This window comes from Xiphophorus couchianus, chromosome 3 (genome assembly GCF_001444195.1).
Source record: "Xiphophorus couchianus chromosome 3, X_couchianus-1.0, whole genome shotgun sequence".
NCBI lineage: Eukaryota > Metazoa > Chordata > Actinopteri > Cyprinodontiformes > Poeciliidae > Xiphophorus > Xiphophorus couchianus.
Window position 1 is genome coordinate 6,067,845 of NC_040230.1, and position 21,490 is coordinate 6,089,334.

The 21,490-nt window shown below is 35.7% G+C and overlaps 1 protein-coding gene across 3 annotated transcripts in view; it reads left to right on the plus strand.

Moving 5' to 3' along the window:
* thsd7ab (thrombospondin, type I, domain containing 7Ab) overlaps positions 1 to 21,490 on the plus strand; it is a 203,216-nt gene that overhangs the window by 104,994 nt on the left and 76,732 nt on the right. For all 3 annotated transcript variants that reach the window (XM_028011976.1, XM_028011963.1, XM_028011971.1), the window contains 4 exons: positions 5,210 to 5,365; positions 8,279 to 8,482; positions 15,723 to 15,917; positions 19,705 to 19,951. In XM_028011976.1, coding sequence (XP_027867777.1) covers positions 5,210 to 5,365; positions 8,279 to 8,482; positions 15,723 to 15,917; positions 19,705 to 19,951 — 802 coding nt within the window. The remainder of the gene's footprint in view (positions 1 to 5,209; positions 5,366 to 8,278; positions 8,483 to 15,722; positions 15,918 to 19,704; positions 19,952 to 21,490) is intronic.

Below are 21,490 nucleotides of genomic sequence, written 5' to 3' on the forward strand. Positions count from 1 at the left end.
CTCTTCTATAGAGGGACCATCAGTCGACGTCACGTTGCGTCAGCAGCCACTCTACTGAGCATGTTGCCTTCAAAGCGCAACTAAAAATACATTATTCCAACTACTAAAACTATTTACAGTTAGGCTATTAAAATCATTTATGACTCGCAGCCCCTCTAATTGGGGACAAACTAAGAAATAATTGTATTTGTCCTTTGCACGCTAAATATGAATTTATTTTTTTACAGTGAACAAAATTGCTAGCAAGTTAATATCTGACGTTTGGGGCCATTTTCTCTCGTCATTTATCGATTCACCTGCATTTAATGCTTACTGGTCCTTAACATGCATCTCATTGATTCACTAATGTTTGGTAGCATAACTTATTTTATCATGATGTCATAAACAGTTGTAGTCCACCGACTGACAGTATGCTAACTATTGTTAAAACAGCAAGATTAATAGATTAAACCAGCGGGTCTTTGTGTAGTCAAGTTAAATATAAGGTTTTTGTAAGGTTTATCCATCTATGTTAGTGTCTCGTTTGTGAGATATTTCAAGTTTTATATCTGTTTCTTAAGAATAAAAATGCACCACAAACCTATGTGCAAAATGCAAAAGCAAAACAGGTCAAACATGAGATTTCTGTCTCTTCTAAGACATAAACAGAAACCAAATAAAAAATACATCCAGACTATTTGCACTATTTTTGACTTATATTCACAGAGTAATAAGGTCATCTGACAGTTTTGATTGTGTTTTTTTCCTGTTGGTATTATGATTAATAAAGTTTTCATATCCAGTCCCATCTCACCCTTTCACAAACATGAACATGCAGTAATAGATTGATTTTCAATTGGTTTTATTTTTTTTTTGCACCAAAGAGTTAAGAATGTAGAAACTTGTCTCTTTAAAGGTATTTGCCATTTTAAATTGGCATTTGTGATTGTATACAAAATAAACCAGGGTGTGTTTGCTTATTTATTGCAAGGGTACGCAAAAGAAAAATTTTCCCCCATGTCTCCAAGGGGCTCCATAAATAAAGATATTTAAACTTTTTTTTTTGCATATTCACACAGCGTCTGATGCCTTTAGACATCAGCTTTAATGTGAGTTGGATTCCCTTTTAGTGTTCTGGTTTACAGAACAGATGGTGTCAATTCAGGCTGTTTTGTTTGCCTCTGAGGTTTGTAATTAAAATAAAACAGGTCTTTTCACTGTAGCAGGTGCTGATGAGGACCTGAGACGTCACGAGTTGATTACAGACACTTATTTCAAATCTGCTGTGATTATTTCAGAGAAAATGACAGGGTGTTTATTAAAGTGTCTTGTAAAGTCATTTGGACAGCATAGTCATTTTTCTGATTTGACAAACAGCAGAAGCTTCTGTATTTTAACGTTTTACCAGCGTTGAGAAAATGCTGCAGGAACGAGACATTATTTTTGCAGACTGTTGACCCTTTGCCCGTGACGTCACGCTCTCCATGACGGACGTGAAAACAACCAACGCTTCCTTTGAAGCTAGTCTAAAAACAGAAATCTGTAACCTCCTATTTAGTTGATTTCACTTCAAAAATTGTCATAGCAAAAATCAGGATGCAAACCAGACTTGTTATTTTATTTTATAACTTTTAATGATGAAAGACGCGTCGACGATTAATATGACGGCGTTAATCATAAAGACTGTCAGCCCTCGGTTTAAACGCGGATTTCCAGCGAACACGTTTTACACGGTAAGATTAACGTTCATATACTTTATAAGTAAATATTATTAGAAAGATATAAAATATTGCATTAAGGAGAAGGTACACGTCTAACCGTTGGTAACCATGGAGACTACGCGGCACCGCACCGTCATGTAGCCTAGCATGTACGGGAAAAACTGGTTAGCATCTCGTCTTTTGTACGTTTTTAATGTTGCTCCGATGTAAAGATCACCTGCTGTTTATGACATAGTGACATAAATCATGTGGTGTGAATTCAGGTTAAGTCGGTAATTCGATCAACACGTTTCTAAGCTAACTGTTTATAACTTTTATAAATACCGTCGTCTGTGAGCTCCTTCCAGGTGTGTTACGTTCACGGACAAATTAGCTCGACTCCAACAAGTAGAGTCATGAATAAACGGGCAAAAACAACTTGGGAAAACAATTTCAGTCTCTGTTCATTACTCCCAATCCTCATTTTCGACATCCGTCATGGCGCCTAGAATGATTAAGTGACGTAGTTACAAAGGGTCAATAGGGAAAAACTTATGGAAGGAAACATAAAATGTACATTGGCTATACAGTTTGAAGACCATCTATATTTCAGAAAACCACAAAACCTTACCAAGAAATTTTTTATTGCCAAGAATAGTTTGTATTGCAATTATCTTGTTAAATGTAAAATAAAAGAAAACTTTTCAGAAACATATTGGAGCGTGGTTTAAGTAAACAATTCCTTAATATTGATTCCAAAAAATACTAGTTCCACTGGCAGATTATTTCACTTATAAAAATACTTTTTTTCCTATGTTAAAGGTGAAATAATCTGTCAGTGTACATCAATATTAAGGAATTGTTGACTTAAAATAAGCTCCAATATCTTTCTGAAAAGTTACTTGTAAATTACTTTTGTCTTATTTCAAGTGTACTGAGGCATCTGAAGACAAAAATACATTGTAACATTTTGTGTTTTTGTAATCTAACAAATGTCACACTTAAATGTAATCTGTTCTGCCTCAGTTATTTATGGCGTGCTTGTTTAACCAGTGGAAATGTTCTAAAAGTATATATAAAAAAATCTTTTAGCACAACTGGAGATTTGAAATGTTTTTTTTTTTTTTGTTTTCTAAAATCATAATGTTTTGTTTCCAGGCAACATGAGCTGAAACAAAGGTGTAGTTCTGCTTCTGCAGCATCAGATAAACTTGTGAGGTTTTAAGATGGAGGATATCTGATAAAAAAGCATAGTTGGTTTTCAGCAAAGAACCTTTAATCCCACCTACCTCAATAACGGCTGCTTAAATGTCAGGTTTGCTTGACACTCCTACACCAAACAACCTTATATTTTCTTTTCTTTCTCAATGGAAAATTGAAGATCATGTGTGTGGGAATCAGTATCAGGACATTTTGCTGTAGATATAATTTTGTAAGTCATCTGAAACTCCTTCTTTTCTCACTCTCTCTTTGCTCAAGCCTTGGCATTAAAAGTATTTTGAAAAAACTAATGGACTGGAAAAGAACATAATTTGAGGTAAAGCAGAGGAAAATATGGGAGAAACTCATCAAATGTTCAGATAAGAAATAATTGGTTGAGAAAACATGTTATTTATAGAATCACAAACATACTCTTTACTTTTAAAGTTTAAATAACATTTAAATCAGTTGTGTGGATCTTACTATACTTCCAATCTGCTTTTACTTCAGAATTTCACATTTGTAATTTGACCCTTCGATATTTCTGAATAATGTTCTTTTTTGTTATTTTATATTAAAAAATGGATTAAATGTGACTTATAGGTACAACTGTACAGGCTTGTTTTATTTTTGTAAAATAGTTTTTTAGAAGTTTTATTTAAGGATGCAGATCTTCCAGGTGGGTCTTCAGACTGAGTTGGACAGGAACAAAAATCACCTGGATTTGCACCCTAAAATGATCTTTAAGTTATCAAATAAGACTATTCTATTTTCTAATAATAGCACATTAAAATATATATGACAAATTACCTCCCTTGCTTATGTGTGCATTCCTTATAATGTTTCTAAATCGATAATTTTCACTTGTTTATAGAGTAATTAAAACATTTAGTGTTGAAAACAAATAAAAAAAAGATATTTAGATGTGGGAAAAATGGTACCATTTGTATAAAAACAACCCTTTGTCAAACAGCTGTTTTTGCACTATATGTGTTTACAGTTAAGCTCAAAATGATTCTTAACTCAAAACAAAATTAGATTTAAATCTGGTAATAAATTAGGGTGATGGCAAACAGGCCTTCTAACCTCCAAACTTTGAAATTAAGTTTCAAAGTTTGGAGGTTAATTTCTATGAGCTAATGTAAGTCATAGAAATTCTCATGAAAATGTGAAAAAAAGCAAAAATAATATGTTTATTTGGTTTCATACCAATAGAGAATTTTCCACTATTTTATCTCTATTGAGATGCTGATTTTTTAAAAATGAAAATAAATTTGAACATTTTTTAAATTATTGTTTAATTGATACCCTTTTTGTTTCATTTATCTCTTGAGAAATATCCATTTATTTCTTTTATAGCAAGACATTCAATAGCAAGAACATGTTATAAGATAAATAGTTGTTTTTTAATCAATATTAATGGATTATTTACCTACACAAGCTCCTACATCTTTCTGAAAAGTTACTTCTAAGTGTACAAACATATTTGCACCACAAACCAGACTTAAATACTTGATGAGATTTTGTGCTTTTTGCAGTGTAGGTGTAATTAAAATTGCACAGATAAGTTCTTTGTGACAAAGGTGAACAACTTTAAACTGCAGCTTTGGTTTAGATGAGTTTCTATTCCCAAGTAAAACCTCAAACAGTGACCAGAAGCTTTAATGTTGAATATTTGGAGGAATTCTTTGACAAAACTAACATTCTGATAAAATATGCAACCATAAGGACATTATGCCAGTGTCTTTCAAGAACATATTATGTTTGTTTGTTGTGTCTCTCTTTGATGCTATGCATGCAGGTAGCATCTGTTTTCATAGAATCGTTGCAGTGATATTTCAAACCGCCATCCATTTGCCAGATGCATCAAGTGAAGGAGTTTCTAAATTCAACATGGCACCATGAGGGAAGAAGAAGCCAAATTACACCTAATAGAATAAACATGAGCCAAGACAGCCTCCGTGTTTTGCTGCACCTTAGTGTTGCATTATATCCTCTCTGCATCTCCACTGAGAGTCAGAAAGCAGAGCTCCACCATGTTTCTAGTTGCTATCAAGTTGCTGCAAGAGATAATCATTGCTAATTTATCATTCTGACATGCTAACAGGGAGGGGAGAAACCAAACAGAGGGATAATAGCATCTACCTCGCAGGCATGTTTTTTTTTTTTTCTTCTGATGCAGTTTTCAGCTTCTCCCTGTGGGATTTTTTTATGCCAATAATGAGTAAATAATTATTTTTGCATCCTTGTTTCCTGATCCAATCAGGTTTGTTTGTTCGTTTGTTTTTCATGCTGGTTATTTTGTCCTTTATTTTTGCTGACCTGCACAGCCTCTCGCCCGGTGGAGAACCAGCTGTGCACGGGTCCGATCCCTAACAGATCCCAGCTCTGCCAGATCCCCTGTCCCATCGACTGCGAGGTGTCGCCGTGGGGGGCCTGGGGGCCGTGCATCTTTGAGAACTGCAACGATCAGACCGGAAAGAAAGGTAAAAAGATCAACTTTAAAGGGTCAGCATTATGTGAAATTGACTTTTTTTTAGCTTTATATTGTGTTATTATGTTATTCCCTCATCAAAAACAGACTTGGAGTGTTGCTTTGATTCTTTCATGCATGTTTGAAAAATCCTTTAATCTCCATGGCAACCATTCAGCTGCACAAAACGCCCGGGTGGATTTCATATTTTAAGACTAGAAAATTCCTGAAGAAATTTAACCGGGGCCTGCCAAAGTGTGCCCGTCGGTTTGGACCCAGCGTTCTGATGCTAGAAATTAGCATCGATGCTAAAGAAAGCTGCAAAGTAATCAATAGCATGTGGAGATTGACAAGAATGTTTACTAACATGGACTTGCACCATTCAGTATGATAAAGTAAGTGTATCAGCTAAAATTAGCAGAAATGCTAATGCTAGCGTGATTGCTGTCAGTAGCATGTGGGACATCACTAGGATGTTTTCTATAATGGACTTACTCCATTCAGTAGACTAAACATGGCTAATAAGTCAAATAAATAGCTTATAGCTTATATAAGCTAAAATGCTAATGCTAATGAACTGCCTTGCTGCGCAAGGCAGTTCCCTGACCTGAGAGAAAAAGATAATGCAGAATAATATTATTGCACCGCCTGCGGCGGTGCACTAACCTCAGGGGCATGTTGAGGCTTTTATTTTGAAATTTTTGTTAAGCTTAATTTCAAAGGTCCAAACTAATCCCATGTCTAATAGTCATTGGGTTAAATCAGTTATTTATTGCTCAAAAGAGCAATTACCTAATGTAAGATTTCTCAAGGCTTTTATTTTGAAATTTTTGTTAAGCTTCATTTCAAAGTGCCAAACTAATCCCATGTGTAACAATTGCTGGGTTAAATCAGTTATATAATGCTCAAAAGAGCAATTATCTGATGTAAAAATTGTCAAGGCTTTTATTTTGACATTTTTGTTAAGCTTAATTTTAAATTGCCACACTAATCCCATGTGTAACAGTGCTTTGGATAAAAAAGTCACATAAAGCCAAAAAGAGCAATTATCTGATGTAAAAATATTCAAGGCTTTTATTTTGAAATTTTCAGTATGCTTCATTTCAAAGAGCTAAACTAATATCATGTGTAACAGTGCTTTGGATGAAAAAGTCAAATAAAGCCAAAAAGAGCAACTACATGATGTAAAAATATTCAAGGCTTTTATTTTGAAATTTTCAGTAAGCTTCATTTTAAATTGCCACACTAATCCCATGTGTAACAATGGTTGGATAAAATCAGTTATAAAAAGCCCAAAACACAAGTAGTTCTATAGGCCAGCTCAGTCCTCCTCTGTAGTAACTGACAGTTCCACCATGTTTGTAGTTCTGACATTCAGCTCAGACCTCTTTTGTAGGCACTCAGTGTCCGCCATGTTGTAGTTCTAACCTTCAGTCATTGTAGTTCTAAAGAGCAGTTCAGAGAGGCAGACTAAATTCTATGTCTATTTTGAGTCTAACTGACACTGTTTTGTGTCAGTTAGACTTTTGTTTTGAGTTAAATTTGGCTCGTTTTTTGTTAATTATGTCGCCACAGTTACTCGAAATGCCAACAAAAGTTATTGCTCCCCTCACGGGATTGAGCCTCACGTTTTGATATATATATTGTGAGGGGGCATGCAGCGGTACGAGCCGCATTAACGGTAGTAGGAAGCGGCAGTTATTTTGAGGTGTAGAACAATAGGTGCCTGCTATGGGCAGGCCCCAATAATGTCATCAAACAGACAAAACATTAAGTTATGGGCAAATTCTTGCATTTTAAAAACTGAAATAAAGAAAATGACCACAAATAAGTGCAAAGCAAGACATTCTGACGTAGGAAACACTTTTTTTATATTAAACTTAACATGTGCTTCCAGTGACAATATTTATTTATATATCTTATAGATTTGATCACTTATGGTTATATTTGCATTATTAATCTTTACCACCTAGAATTGATTAGCTTGTCAAATATTAAGCATTTCCCCCTCAGGATCAATAAAGTATATTCTATTCTTTTCCAATATTTACTGCATGTTATTAATCTCTAAATGAAAAACAGGTTCAGCAGATAGAAAATAACATTAGAACAACAAAACTGATGTGAACCCCCATGATCTTATGTATGTTTGTGTCTCATATATTTTTGGTTAAAATATGTTTGTTTTTCATTTAATTGATAAACAAACATTCAATTAATATCTTTTTTGCGTATCCATAAATTTGAGTAAAATTTCTGGATATGCTGAAATTTTTCTCAATTAAGTGTGGCAGTAATTCACAATAATATTACTCATTTGAAAGTAAATAGTATAGCGCAGTAAAAATACGATTGAAAGTTGTTACTCTAGTAAATGTAATTGAGTAATATTACGGCTGGCAGAAAAATGTGTCATGATGTAAGTGTTTTATATCAATCCATATCAATAATTATGGATTAGTTTTTTGTTTCAAATTTCTGAAATACTGACAAACTGGAGGTGTGACCTTATCCAGTTTTCACTCTACGCTTTGTTTATCTTTTAATTTTTAAGCAGTTATGAGGCAAAGGGGGGAAACTTTAAACTGCTGCTGTGCCAGTTACTCAGCAGGTTGTTGCTAGGTAATGAAAGAATGAGTGAGTTGCTAGGTAACCAAAGAGTGAGTGACAGTTGATTCCACCAACTTTGCTTAGAGAGGTTGAGCGGCTAAAGTCTTTCCTCTGTCTACATCTCCCAGAATGCTATGCGGTTCTGGATCAGAATTCAATGAATATTTAAAATATTGAATATTCTATCCTAAATTATTTTGATCACACGTCTACCGCGATTTATATTGTTGCTGATTTATGTTTATATTGATGATAGACTGTATTCAAACCAATGGAAGGATGTATTTTGAGGTATTTTTGTTTTTTTTACCTGTAGGCTTTAAACTGAGGAAACGACAGATTACCAACGAACCAACCGGGGGCCCAGGAAGCTGCCCTCACCTTGTGGAGGCCATGCCATGTGATGAACCCAGCTGCTACAAATGGCAGCTGGTCAGCCTGGACAGGTGTATTCCTGATGACGGGAAGCAGTGCGGCCCTGGGACTCAGCTGCCTCAAGTTCAATGCATCAACAGCAACGGTGAGTGGAGGCAATTTGATCTCATTGTCCGATCGGATGATGGGATTTTCGCAGAGTGGTGAGATGCTGCGCAGATGGCAATGATGCTTTATTGTGCTGTGTGTTTTCAAAACTGTGAGTCATTTGTTCAAATTAAGCACATCCGTCCTCGTAGATGGCGTTTCATGATTGACATCATCAAGCAAACAAGCTCTAATTTGCTCATCCCTGTACTGCGGTGATTTTTTTTTAAATCCACCTCCATTTGTCAAATTTAAAAAAATGACACACAGGCCAGGCTTTGCAAGAAAAACACCATATTTCTCAAGGTCACCTATCTACTGACCCTCCGGCTTTTGGTGGACATTGACGTACGTGAGGAGATTTCCATTACACAACTCCTCTTCCCCTCATCCTTCTTCCCTCTGTCTTTTTTTTTAAACCTCTCCTGCTTTAACGCTTGTTTGATTCAGCTTTCCCACTCGTCTCTCTGCTGTCTGTCTCATTACAGTTTCCTCTCTGCACGCACAATTAAATCTCCCTCTCAGTATATCAAATCAGTCCTCAGAAACTCTGGGACTTGGAGTAACTTCCACTCTTTGCTGCTTTACATTATTACAGCTTTCCTTTTTTACTCCTTATATTCAATGGTAATGTAATTAGCTTAGCCATAGCATAAGCTGCATTTCCATTATAAATATGCGCAAAATGTTGTAAAAAAACAACAATTTAACAGTTGCGATGTTTCCATTAAATCAGAAACACATGAATAAGTTTGTCCAAGCGATAAATCATTAAAGAACATGCAGCGCCATCATCTTCCATCTACTTACTGTTGTCTTCTTTGTTGTTTGCTCCAGTGGCAATACCTGGTTGCTGATCATGTGACTCTTATGATGCGAAAAAAGTGTTTCCATTTCACAAATTTTGATACAACCAAAACACCAATGAAAAAAGATTTTATTGAAAAATTAGATTTTTTGAAATTGCCGTTATTTTCAAAACACCCTAATTACTGCTCTGAATTGTGCTTTCAGCAAATTGCATGCTTTTGAGTCTGTATACTCTAGTTCACAATTAATCACTTACTAAATTAGTTGACAATCATTTAAATAATTGATTAATCATGATTAATCCGATTAATCGTTTCAGCCCTAATCCTGAATAGTGCATTTTACCATTGGAAAATATAATGAAATTATGCAACAGCTGTTGAATATTAAATAAACAAATGAACTATTGCACTTTATTGGAAGTTCCAGACAAAGCACACACTTCACACAGCATTCAGACGGTTGTATTTTAATGAGTGAAGCGGATAGTGTAAGCGGTTTCATTAGTTTTAATGTGTTATTTGGAGTTCAGAGTGCTGTACGTTTGCTTCAGGCCCTTATCTTGATGGTTGTGTTTCAGTTCACCTGCCATATCGATGCTGATGAGAAACTAGATGCATTTTAAACAGCTGAAGGCATGAAGCCTCAAATTGTTTTGGCTGTCCTGAGTTTAACTCTTCTGTCTGATAGAAGGGGCTGCAGAGATACATGAAAAACAAATAAAATCACAAGAGTGTATGTTCACTTTCCTGCCTCTACTGACATCACTATTTGAGAAAATCGTGCAAAAAATATAATTCAAAAGCACAAAGGTTGATTCTTCAATAGGATTTTTCTCTCTTCGCTATGAAACAAAAGAACAAACTGGTTGATATATAAACTAGTGGGGTGCCAATTGTGCCTAGGGTAAAACAAATTTTAAAAAAAGTCTTATGGTCATATTTAATTGGGAAAATCTTTAGAAGTGTAAATGATTTAGAAAATCAATTTCAATTGACTAAATAACTATAGTGATTAGGACTGAGACGATTAATCAGTTTAATCGTGATTAATCGATAATTGAAATAATAGCTGCTAACTGGATAATACAGACTCAAAAAAAGCAACTGGCGAAAGAATAAGTAATTCAGCCACAGCTGTATGTAATATAAATACATTATGTTTGCCTTAAATTTTATATTTAAGGCAAACACCATGGTCTGTAAATATGTTTGACCCAAAATGCAATTTAACTTCACTAAAGACGTGTTAATGTCTGTAGAAAATATGAAGTTTGGGTGTGTAATCATAAGAATTGAGCAACAATTTTTTGGGAGTAGATTATATTTTATGTTACATTTCAAAGTAAAACGAACAAAAAAAAGAGGAAGCGAATGGGAAGAGCAGCATTAATCTCAAGACCATAGTATTATTATTAGTACTATCATTAACCTTGAAATTATCACAAATATTACTTTTGAAAGAGCAAAAATAGCAATCAGAATATCATCATGGTAATTAATAAAGCAGGTAGCTATTGGCTTTCAGGTTATTTAGAAATCTCATCTACAAAATGTTAATTATATGCTCAAATGCAGTTACTTATAAATAAATATAAGCAGTTTATGTATAAAATGTTGGTATTCTGTAAGGTTTTACCTGTAGAAACTTGTTTTTTTCTTCTCTCTCTGTGACTTCAGCTGATTGATCTCCTTCACATCTGATGAGAATTGATTTGTTCTCTTTGGATTTTCGATCCGCTTTTCGCCTCAGCGATTTTTCACTGCAACGTTGCGGCCACATGTTGTGTTTTTTTTGTTGTTGTCTTTTGTTTTTTCTCTGAGTGTGTACCAGTCATAAAAAACCCCAGAAAAGGCCACCCAGCCAAGCCCCAGACAGCAGGCGAAGGTCGATACAAATGTTATTGAAACTGGCTATTGATATTCCCAAAGCTGACTGCTTGGCCACTTAGTCTGGGAGCTTTTTCTTCTCTGCATACGGAGCGTTGAGGTTTTTCCCCTCATAGTGGGTGGTTCTGTTCATTCATGCGTCTTTGTCAGAGCCTGAGAAATACGCAGGTTCCTTGTCGTTTCTTATTGTCATGCTTTTCTGTTTCAGTCATGATGGGTTCACTGCATCTCAGTCAAAGTGACATCTCAATATAAAGTCAGCTGCAGTAAGGGTTTTGGTTTAGAAGCTCAATTCAGTCATGGAAAGGTTTACATGTTTTTTTAAGGGTATACATATCACTTAACCACTTAATTTACGGCAGAGCATCAAGCAACTCACTCAGATATGTGGGTTAATATAATCCACTTATAGCGGCTAGTAGGAGCTCATCAATAAAACATGAACAATAGCGATGAAACACTGGAATCCTATGTGAATTTGCGCCTTTCATGTGAAGTGCCCCCATTTTCATGGAGATTTCTTGGAGCTAAAGGTCCACCACAATGAATATTTTATCGAGAATTCATAATAAAATACGGTATGTATGCTAAAGTGAAAGAAAATATTCTTTATAACTGGATGAAAGTAGAAGCAACAGCTTCAGTCAGCCTAGAAATATCCAACATGTTTCTGCACTGCAAAAACAGAAAATCTTACCAAGTAATTTCAGCCTAGTTTCTAGTAAATATCTTAATACACTTGAAATAAAACAAAACTAACTGACAAGTAACTTTTTCACAAGAGATAGCAGATTGTTTTAAGTAATTAATGCCTTAATATTGATTAAAAAGTATTGGTTCCTCTGTCGGATTATTTCGCTTAAGACAAGACATTTTTTCATTTTGTAAGTGAAAATTCAACTTGATTTAAAGTGGAACTCACAATATACTCGAGGGGGATCTGTCACAGGAATCAGGTAAAATATGTTACACCATTTAATTTGATAAGAAAATTAATATCCAACCACTCAATATGAAATTTGTTGATTTTTAGCAACAATGATTTATTCAAAAAAATCACAATACTAAGAAATAATAATAGTTATTCTGATACATAGATCAGTAACCAAAAATCCCTGAAAAATAATTATAGGTTAGATTTAAATCACTTAGCAAAAAAACCCCCAAATAATTAAATGTCCAAAAATTCCCGTTCTTTTTTAAAGAGAATAAGGTCCGCAAAGGAGTTCCATTGTTGTTTTGCTTTGTTTCTTCAAAAAGCAAAACAAAGTCCTGGAAGTATTTCTCCGTTTTAATTCAAAGTCCCAATCCAAAATTAAAAATCCAATACGTCAAATTTGGAATAATTTTAACAATGAAAAAACAGCAACTGTTCTACAAAACAGTTTGATAGATTTATTCTTTAATGTATTTATTCAGAAAAAAACAAACATAGTGGTAATGTCACAATTTGCCAGTGGAACTAGTACTTTTGGTTTAAGATCAGAATTATGTTTTCTTTACACGTATTATATTTTAACACATATTTTAGACAAATTTGATCATATTCAGTGTTTCATGAGTAATTTTACCATGCCTTTAACTGTTATTAATGTTGTACATTTTAGCTACGTTTAATTTTACAACTGCTCATTAGTAGATATCACTCTGTAGCTTTTCTAGGGTTATTGTATTTTATTTAATGTATGGGGCAGAAGCTACTAGACTTCATTTAACCTTTTGTTAGAATAAATACAGTAAACCTGAATGCGTCTGTCATGAAGTCAACCTACTAAACCTGAGATTTAGTAGGTTTAGTGCAAACATTTGTCTTTGTGCAAACCCTTGAGTGTGTTGAGGCTGCTATTCCAGACATTAAATTATATTCTCAAATCTTTCATTAAACATTATTTCCATGTATTATCCAGTAACATTTTCTGTTTTTAATATCCTCATCTGAAACATTTGAACTCGCAGAATAAGAAAACTTTGCAGTCAAATAAAAATAACAAAAAAATAACCAAATTATGACCTATGAACTTTATTTTTCCAAGGTACCAATAGCAAAGTTATGTAAGGTTTTTCATTATTTTAATACTGACCCACTCAACAACTGTATCTCAGTACATCTGTGTGATCTCCATAGATTATCCTCCTCTTTACAAATCCACTCTTATGTATTTCTTTTTTTTCATTGATTCATACAGAAAAGAATCAGATTAACCCAAATCCTGCATATCAGATGCAACTGTATACATTCAGGAGATTAAATTTATTGTAGATTCTGTAGGAAATGTTTGGTCAATAATATATTGTAAATCTTCTTAACATCTGTTTAATGATTATCTATCTCAAGTAGTCAAATTGAGGATTTCTGAACTGCTGAGTAGTAGTGCACTGTATTCATATGGAGGTCTAAGTCTCCACTATAAGTTGAATTAAATGAATAAAATGTCAGATTAAACAGAAAACAGGAGTATCTGCTGACCTTGTTTTCTTGTACATTCCCAGCCTGAACAACTAGTGCTACCTTAGTGTCTATGTTTTAAATGAAGGGTGTTTTAATTGATTTGATATTTCAGTTTTTCTCTAAACCCAAACAAACGTCTGTATTTTTGTCTCATTTTTTTCCAAATAACATTGTTCTAGAAGCTCTGTTCATTCAAATGCAACTTTGCAGGCCGAAGAGGTCAACCGCCCCATAGTTCACATTTACAAAATAAATTTTTTTTGTCCATCAACTCAGCTATTTTTTTTTGCAGCAAAATGTTTTGTTTGGATAATGTGGTTGACTAAAGGAGTCAACATTTTCACTGTTAAACTTTCATTGGTGTCTTCTCAGCAAAAGCAGCACAAACAAAACTTTTTGCTGCAAAATGTAGTTGAGTTGATTGACACCAAATATGTCTGACTTAACAAGTTGGGGTGTGGGGTTGGTTAACCTTTCATGACCTCTGGAAACATTTAATTTATTAATATCTTTAAAATGACAGCAGCACAAACAAAAATCTTTGCTGCACAAATGTTTGACACCAATTTTGTTAGATTTAGCAACATCAGAGAGCAAGGTGTGGACTAATTTTCCTCAGTGTTTTATAGATATAGTTTGCTGAATAGTGGCCCAAACTGCTGTTTGACACTAATTCTCTTATTTTTTTATTACTTTGCACTAAAACTCAAATGGCGACTCCTCAAGAGAAATTGGGGTTTTAATTACACTTTACACGCCACCTCATTAATACAGAGAAATGAAGGAGCCATATTGTCATAATTACCAAACATTTACACAGATTTGGGGTAATGTTGCTACAATTAATTTGCTTTTCCTTATCTAATGAATGTAGCCGTTGATATTTCTTACCTGAAAAGCCAGATGGCAGCTTGTAAGTTGTAGTCTATTGGGAAATAAATCGCCCACAACAGGAAATTAAAAGGAAAGCCACCCGTCTTTAATTTAAGCACAAATTAGTTTTTCATCCATTTCTTTCATGTTGGGTAAACTCAAATGGCTCTATGGTCTGACTCACAGATGGGAGCTATTTTAAGTGGAAGCACTTTACATTTAAGTCCATGTTTTTACTCCAAATAACTTCATATATTGACGATAAATGGAGTTCTCCTGTTTCTTTTTTACAGCTGCTTTCCCAAATAACCCCAAAAACAAACAGCCTCTATAAGCATTTAGTTTTCAGCATAGAAAAATGGGAAAACATCCAAATACAGTTGATTGGTAATGGAGTTAATACTCTTATTTCCAGAATAAGAGTCTCTTAACTCGAGTGGAGATATTTGCTGAACAGTTCAAAAAGTTTTTTTTTCTTCTTCTCAAATGAGACCTATAATGCAAAATTTATATTTTGCACGTTTATATCTCCATTTGCATTTCTGCTGCTTATAAAAATACTCCCAAGCCCTTTTAAAAAACACCCAACTGTTTTTTGTCAGTTGGGTGATATTTTTTGGTGCATGGAAAATTAGCCGTTTTTAAAAGCTCCAGATTAAGTCACCTTCTGCAGGCACTGCCCGTTACCGAGCAACAAACGGAGCTCCAGCATGGTTGGTCAGCAGATTTTGTATGTGCTGTACAACGGCTGTTGGAAAAGACAACGGCTTTGTTGTTGATTAACCATTCAGAAACCAATTGCTGCTTTATGTTGCACCCATTTTTAAATGCGAGTGTAAACATTGAGTTGGGGGGCGTGGCCATCAGAAGTTTATTTTGATTTAAAGTGACAAGATACCCTAAAACAGCTCATTCTAATTGGAACTCAGACTAAAATTTAATTATCTAAGAATGATTTTGTGCAAAAAATTTAACATGTAACGTGTTTTGTGTGGCCCATAAACTTGTCCTAACCTGTTAAAGAATGTGTAATATGTCACCTTTAAGGAATGAGATTCAAGTACAGTTTCCTAGGAAACTAGTTAGTAAACTAACGCTGTTGTAAAGGTTCCCAACCAGAAGGCAAAGTTTATGTAAAATCGAAATTTTTGTTGTAAGTTGTAATTACAGTTGTAAATTGGCTAATTCTGACCCGGTTGTGTCTGGTTTTTCTCCAGGGGAGCTCGTGGACAGAAACCTGTGCTCCTCCTTGGCCGTTTTGGAGCCTGTTTCCTGTGAGGTGCCCTGCGCCAGAGACTGCGTGCTCAGCGACTGGACGCCGTGGTCAACCTGCTCCCAGACGTGCTCCAGCAAAACCGTGGAGGGCAAGCAAATGAGGACCCGCTCCATTCTGGCGTACAACGCCGGAGAAGGTGAATCCACTATGAGAGTTGGAAGAAAACATTCAGATGTCGCCGTTTCAAGTCGTCCTTTGCTGTCAGCCACAGAGTGTCTGATTTCACACTTGTCTGCTTGTGCGTTTGTCCTTATCTCACAGTCTGCTTATCTGTCCTGATGATTATTTCTGTTGGTCTGTCTCCTCGCCTGACACTCACTTTTATCTCGCTGTCGGATCTTTTCTCGTTCTTTGGAGTTTGAACCTGTGTGTGTTCTCCTTTTTGTTTTCTATCCTCTCATCTGGGTGTGCGTTCTGCTCAGTCACTGCGATGGTTGTGGCGTGGATCACAGTGATGGAGGGTAACGGTTCTAATTAAAGATTCCTGGTAGCTATTTTAAACCTCTAGCTATGTGTTTGCATAAAATAGTTGGCTTGTTTGGAGCTCAGAAGAAATGTTGTCCTTTTAGGCCCCTTTAGGGGGAACTTATAATTGATTTTGAATTAATTCAGCTTGTTGCTGCCTAATTCAGTCAGGCCTTGTTGGTCTTGTGTGAAATAGCTTGACTGTTGTTCTGCTGTTGTAGTATTAGTTTATTCAGCTCTAACCTGCCATAATAACATTTAAAATCTGTTTTTTATCAAGGTCTGTCACGGGTGCCCCAGTTCCCAGAACTTTACGGTAATATTTGACTCTTAGTAGACTAGATGTAGCTTTTAGAGGGACTATGACTTTATTAAATAACTGTCTCTAATCTTTGTAAATATACAAACTTAAGAACAATAACTGAAAGAATCCCTTTTTATCTGCATAGCAGATTATCTGATTAGATTTCAAGCTCCCTGGCTGATTTTGCAGCTTGTCTGTTGCATATTAATAAAGGAGAAACTTGTTGGAACTGCAGGAACCACTCAAAGCGTAAGACGCAGGGATCATATTAATATGCAGCCACCCATGTTTGCACGGGACTCTGTGTTAATTAGTGCATTAATAAGCAAATTAATGACCTAATTAGCATAACTGCCTATTCTGTGGTGATTATGGAGGGACTTTGGAAAGCCCTAAGTGCTTCTCACTGTTTGACACCCATCAAGATGAATGATGCTCAAGATTCATGTTAAGAAGCCATTTGTGAATGAGACGCAAAAAGTAATTATTCTTGGAAACGTTTGCCATTTGCGACAAAGAAATGCAGTAAAAAAGAACAACATTTTGACTAGTCGTGCCTAAAACAAAACAAATATGAGATAAAAAACTTGTTTGAGTGATTGATCATCAAGAAACTTAAAGGAGATGCAAAATTCAGATTTTGCACATTTGTGCTTCCATTTGGGTTTCTACTGCTTCTAAAACCAGCCCAACTGCTCAAAAATAAATAAATAAACAAACATCCAGCTATTTTTTTGGCAATAAGTTCTTGTTTTTTGATGTCTGGAAAATGAGCTGTTGTCAAAAATCAGCAGGCACTGTCAGTTACCTAGCAACCCCAGCAAAGCCCAGTCAGGTACATAACAACCCAAACTAAACTCCAGCATGTTTGGTCAGCTGGTTTTACCTCTGTATGTGCTGTACAATTGCTGCTGGAAAAGACAAATGTTCTGTTGACTTATCCTTCATAAACTACTTCCTGAATTCTTGTTGGTTGTGCAGGAGGCTCCACTTCTGTTTTTCCAAGATGTACGGTTGTATAATATCACATCTGTTTGCAGCCATTTTCACGTGCGAGTGTAAGCATTGAGTTGGGGGCGTGGCCAGTAGCTGATATGGATTTAAAGTGACAAGAGACTTTAAAAGAGCTCATTTTGATTGAAGCTCAGAATAAAAGCTCACAGCTTCACTTCAGGCATGTTTTCAGAGCGTCATTTTATGTACAGCTCACTTTTATAAACACTGAGAACGACTGGTGTTCAGCATAATAAAACTTTCAGTATTTAAGCGGGGGTTCATTATCTACAAAGGATTTTATTCAAAAAAAATTTATAAACATGCTTTTTGTAGCCCATAGACCACATGTGTCAAACTCGAGGCCCAGGAGCCAAATCTGGTCCACCATAAAGTTTTTGTCACCCAGAGGGGAAATAGAGCCTTGAAAATAACCCTTGTATCCTTAAATAATATTTCATCAATCAAATGAAAGGAGTTTTCAACTGAAGAGGATTAGGACCACAAAAAAAAAAAAAAATTCTTAGAATTTAAATTTTTATTTCAAAATTATTATTTTCTTCTCTGAATTTACCAGAAAGTCAAAATTATGATAAAAAAAATTCAAAATTTTGACAAAAAAGGTAAACATTCTTACCTTTCCTTAGAATTTGGACTTTTGATCACAGGAGATTAAAGTCAGAGGTTTTTTTTTTTGTTTTTTTCAGTGGCAGTAATCTTCTTCCATAGTTTTCTGTATTTGTATCCTGCCAAATTACATCAATGTGAAATGATGTTCAGCATTATCTAACTTTAAGAGGTACTTACAGAGTGCAGAGGCGGCTATTTACTAAAATTTTAGAGGTTTGTTATTGGGTTTTATCAATACATTCTACCACAACTGGAAATCTTGATTTTGAATCTTGAAATAAAAATGACTGTGACATTATTGCCATAGACAAGTGTGTGGATGAGAGTGGAATAATAGAAAACAATAATATTTCTGGCCTTTATCCCCTGTCCTGCTGTCTGTTTGCTACAGCTGTCTCATTGTTGGATATGATCGGGTCCTTTTTATCTTCTCACCTTTCTTTAGCGAAGCCGCAGAGTTCAATATTCCCTGAGAGCTGCTTTAAGTGTAATTTAATGTCCCACCTACAGCTGCTTTGAGCTCATTTTCACATGTCATGTTCATGTTGGGGCTGTTATCGCTCAGTCCGCTCAGGTTTTCTGGCACAGTCAGCAGGAAGGAAGTCGCAGAGATCTCATTGTAGTAGTTTGGCTCCAGTGTGTGAACGCTGCCGCTCTATGCAGAGCTGGCTGCCTGACAACTCCGGCAATGAACCTCTGCTGTGGAGGACTCCCTGCCCTGCGATACCTCCCAATCTGTACTGAAAGCTTTAAGTGTCTGAAGCACTGCTCCCAGTCCGTGACTGACTGCTGCCTCACCAAAAATGGAGAGAAGACTGTCAGAAAGAGAGAAACAAGTTTGGAAATTTTAATACCGCATGAAAAGGGTGTGCATTCTAAAATAACGCAATTAAAAGTTGAATAAACAGCTGGAATTTGAATTCATGGAGCCACTCATAGTTTTTAGTTTTATTGTTTTTGTTTTTTTGAGCTTTAGGTGGTAGAGTATCCAAAAAATATATTCAAGTAAGAGTGATTCTATTTCAACATATTTTTACTCAAGTTAAAGTAAAAAGTAGCCCTCCAAGAAATTACTGAAGTAAGAGTTAAAAAGTATTTGGTAAAAAATTTGATCCAGTCCTTTAATATTTAAAAATTACTTCATCAAATAGACCAAAATATAAGGTTAAGTGGAAAGTTTGGTATTTTTAGGACCAGAATGACAGAAACTTATACAAGTAACAAAAACTAAATTAAAGCAAAAGAAAGATTTTTCAAATCAGTTTCTTTCAATAAAAACTTGTGAAACTTTACCAGAAATTGCAGGTGTGTGTCTGTGTCTTCAGTGGGCAGAAAATCCAGAAGTTTTACTCATGTAAGAGTAGAAATACTTCAATAAAAAAAATTACTCAAGTACAAAGTACATAATATTCAAAATACTTCTAAAGGTATATTTAGTTAACAAAAGTTACTTAAGTAAATGTAGTTGAGTAACAGTAACTAGTTACTACCCAGCTCTGCTTGCCTCTGACTCTCTAATTCTCATCCTCAGGTGGTTCGCTGTGTCCGAACAGCAGCGCCCTGCAGGAGGTGCAGAACTGTAACGAACACGCCTGCATCGTTTACCACTGGCAGACGGGGCCCTGGGGGCCGTGCACCGAGGACCCCTCCACCGCACCGCTCAACACCTCTGCAGGGACGCGTCCCGCCGCAGACGCTCAGGGCCTCTGCTCCATGGGAGTGCAGACTCGAAAGGTCATGTGCGTCCGGGTCAACGTGGGACAGGTGCCACCCAAAAAGTAAGCAGATCTCAGTTTTATCTAAAGCAGGAAACCTTCAATGGCAACGTTTGGCAGGGCAGTGTTGTGTAAAATCAACATTTTTGATGTTATTGCCTCATCTAAAATGTACTTGGAGCTTTGCTTTGATTCTTTCATGCGTGTTGGAGAAATCCTTTAATCTCCAAGGCAACCATTCAACTGTGCAAAATGCCTGGTTGGACCTAGCTCTGCCCTCGAGATGCAGCTCCTCCTCTGAGCTGCAGTTTTTAAGCTTCCGAGGTTTTGCCTCACAGAGCAGCCCTCCTCTGCTCGGCTCCTTCAGACTAGCCAGCAAGAATTAGCACACAGCTGCTGGAACTGCTCATCTTCTGAGCTCACTATCGGAGCTACTTCTCAGTGAAACGCTGGTAGAAATGTTATTAAAGGGTTAATAGATGCGCCATGTTGTGATAACTTCCTGAAGGCAGAGTTTCAGAAACAACTGGAGTTTTTAAAGAGACAGAGACTCAATTTCAAGGCATTAAATTACAAAGTTTGAATTCTTTTAAGTCATGTTTGATACAGTATATGCAGCATTTTATACCAATTGAAGCTAACACAGTCATTTGATTATTAGTCTTAGTGTTTATAAATGTACCCATTTCACAAAATATTTTAAAAAACAATAAAATCTAAAAAGTTCTTGGCATTTAGCAAATAAAAACATTTTTGCTGATCCTTATTTATCTAAGACGGGAAAGGTTTGGTCTGAATTACTACCAGAAGGTAGGAGAAAAGTTTGATGTTTTTATATGTACTAAAGTATGCACAATAAACAACATTTGAAAGCATTCAGAAAACACTTAAATAGCCCAGAAAATAAAAATTTTAAGTTGATTCATTGACTTGACTGATCATGTTTGAAGAATACTTCCCCCTCGTTGCATAAAACGTGTCAGAGGTATTTTTTTCCTTTCGTTACCCCTCGGTTTCCTGGAAACAACTTCTCCAGGAGAATCAAAGGTCACGAAACCTGCAGCAACTTCATCAGTGGAAGAAATGGGTCATTTAGCATGAGCAGTAAAATGTCACTGATGTACTCCATCACCTCGGTTTTAATGCCGGTAGAAGCAAGCAATCAAAGTCCTGCCACTTTCTTCAGTCAGATCTTCTGCTCTCCTGCCAGAGCTGCAGCCTTAATGCTCAATAATCTCTGCTAGGTATCTCAGTTACGAACTGCTGAAGGAAAATCTGAAAGACGAATTGTGATTCTTACCTGGACAGGAGGCAGATTCATTCAGGCTAAAATTCATCATTTGTGAAAATTTTAACTCAAATTTTACCTGGTCAACAATAAACTGAGCACACAATAACTGACATAAACAAAGGAGTTACAGTTTTTGTAAGAATGGGTGTGGAAATCACTGTATCCACAGAAATTAGGAAGAAAGGCTCAGTTATATTGTAGCACCTTTTGGATCAAATTTAATTAAGAGCATATTTTGCTGAACTAAAGTCTGCTTTTGGGTTAAGATCAGAAAGTAAATGTGTTCCTGTTTACAATAAAACCATAAAAAA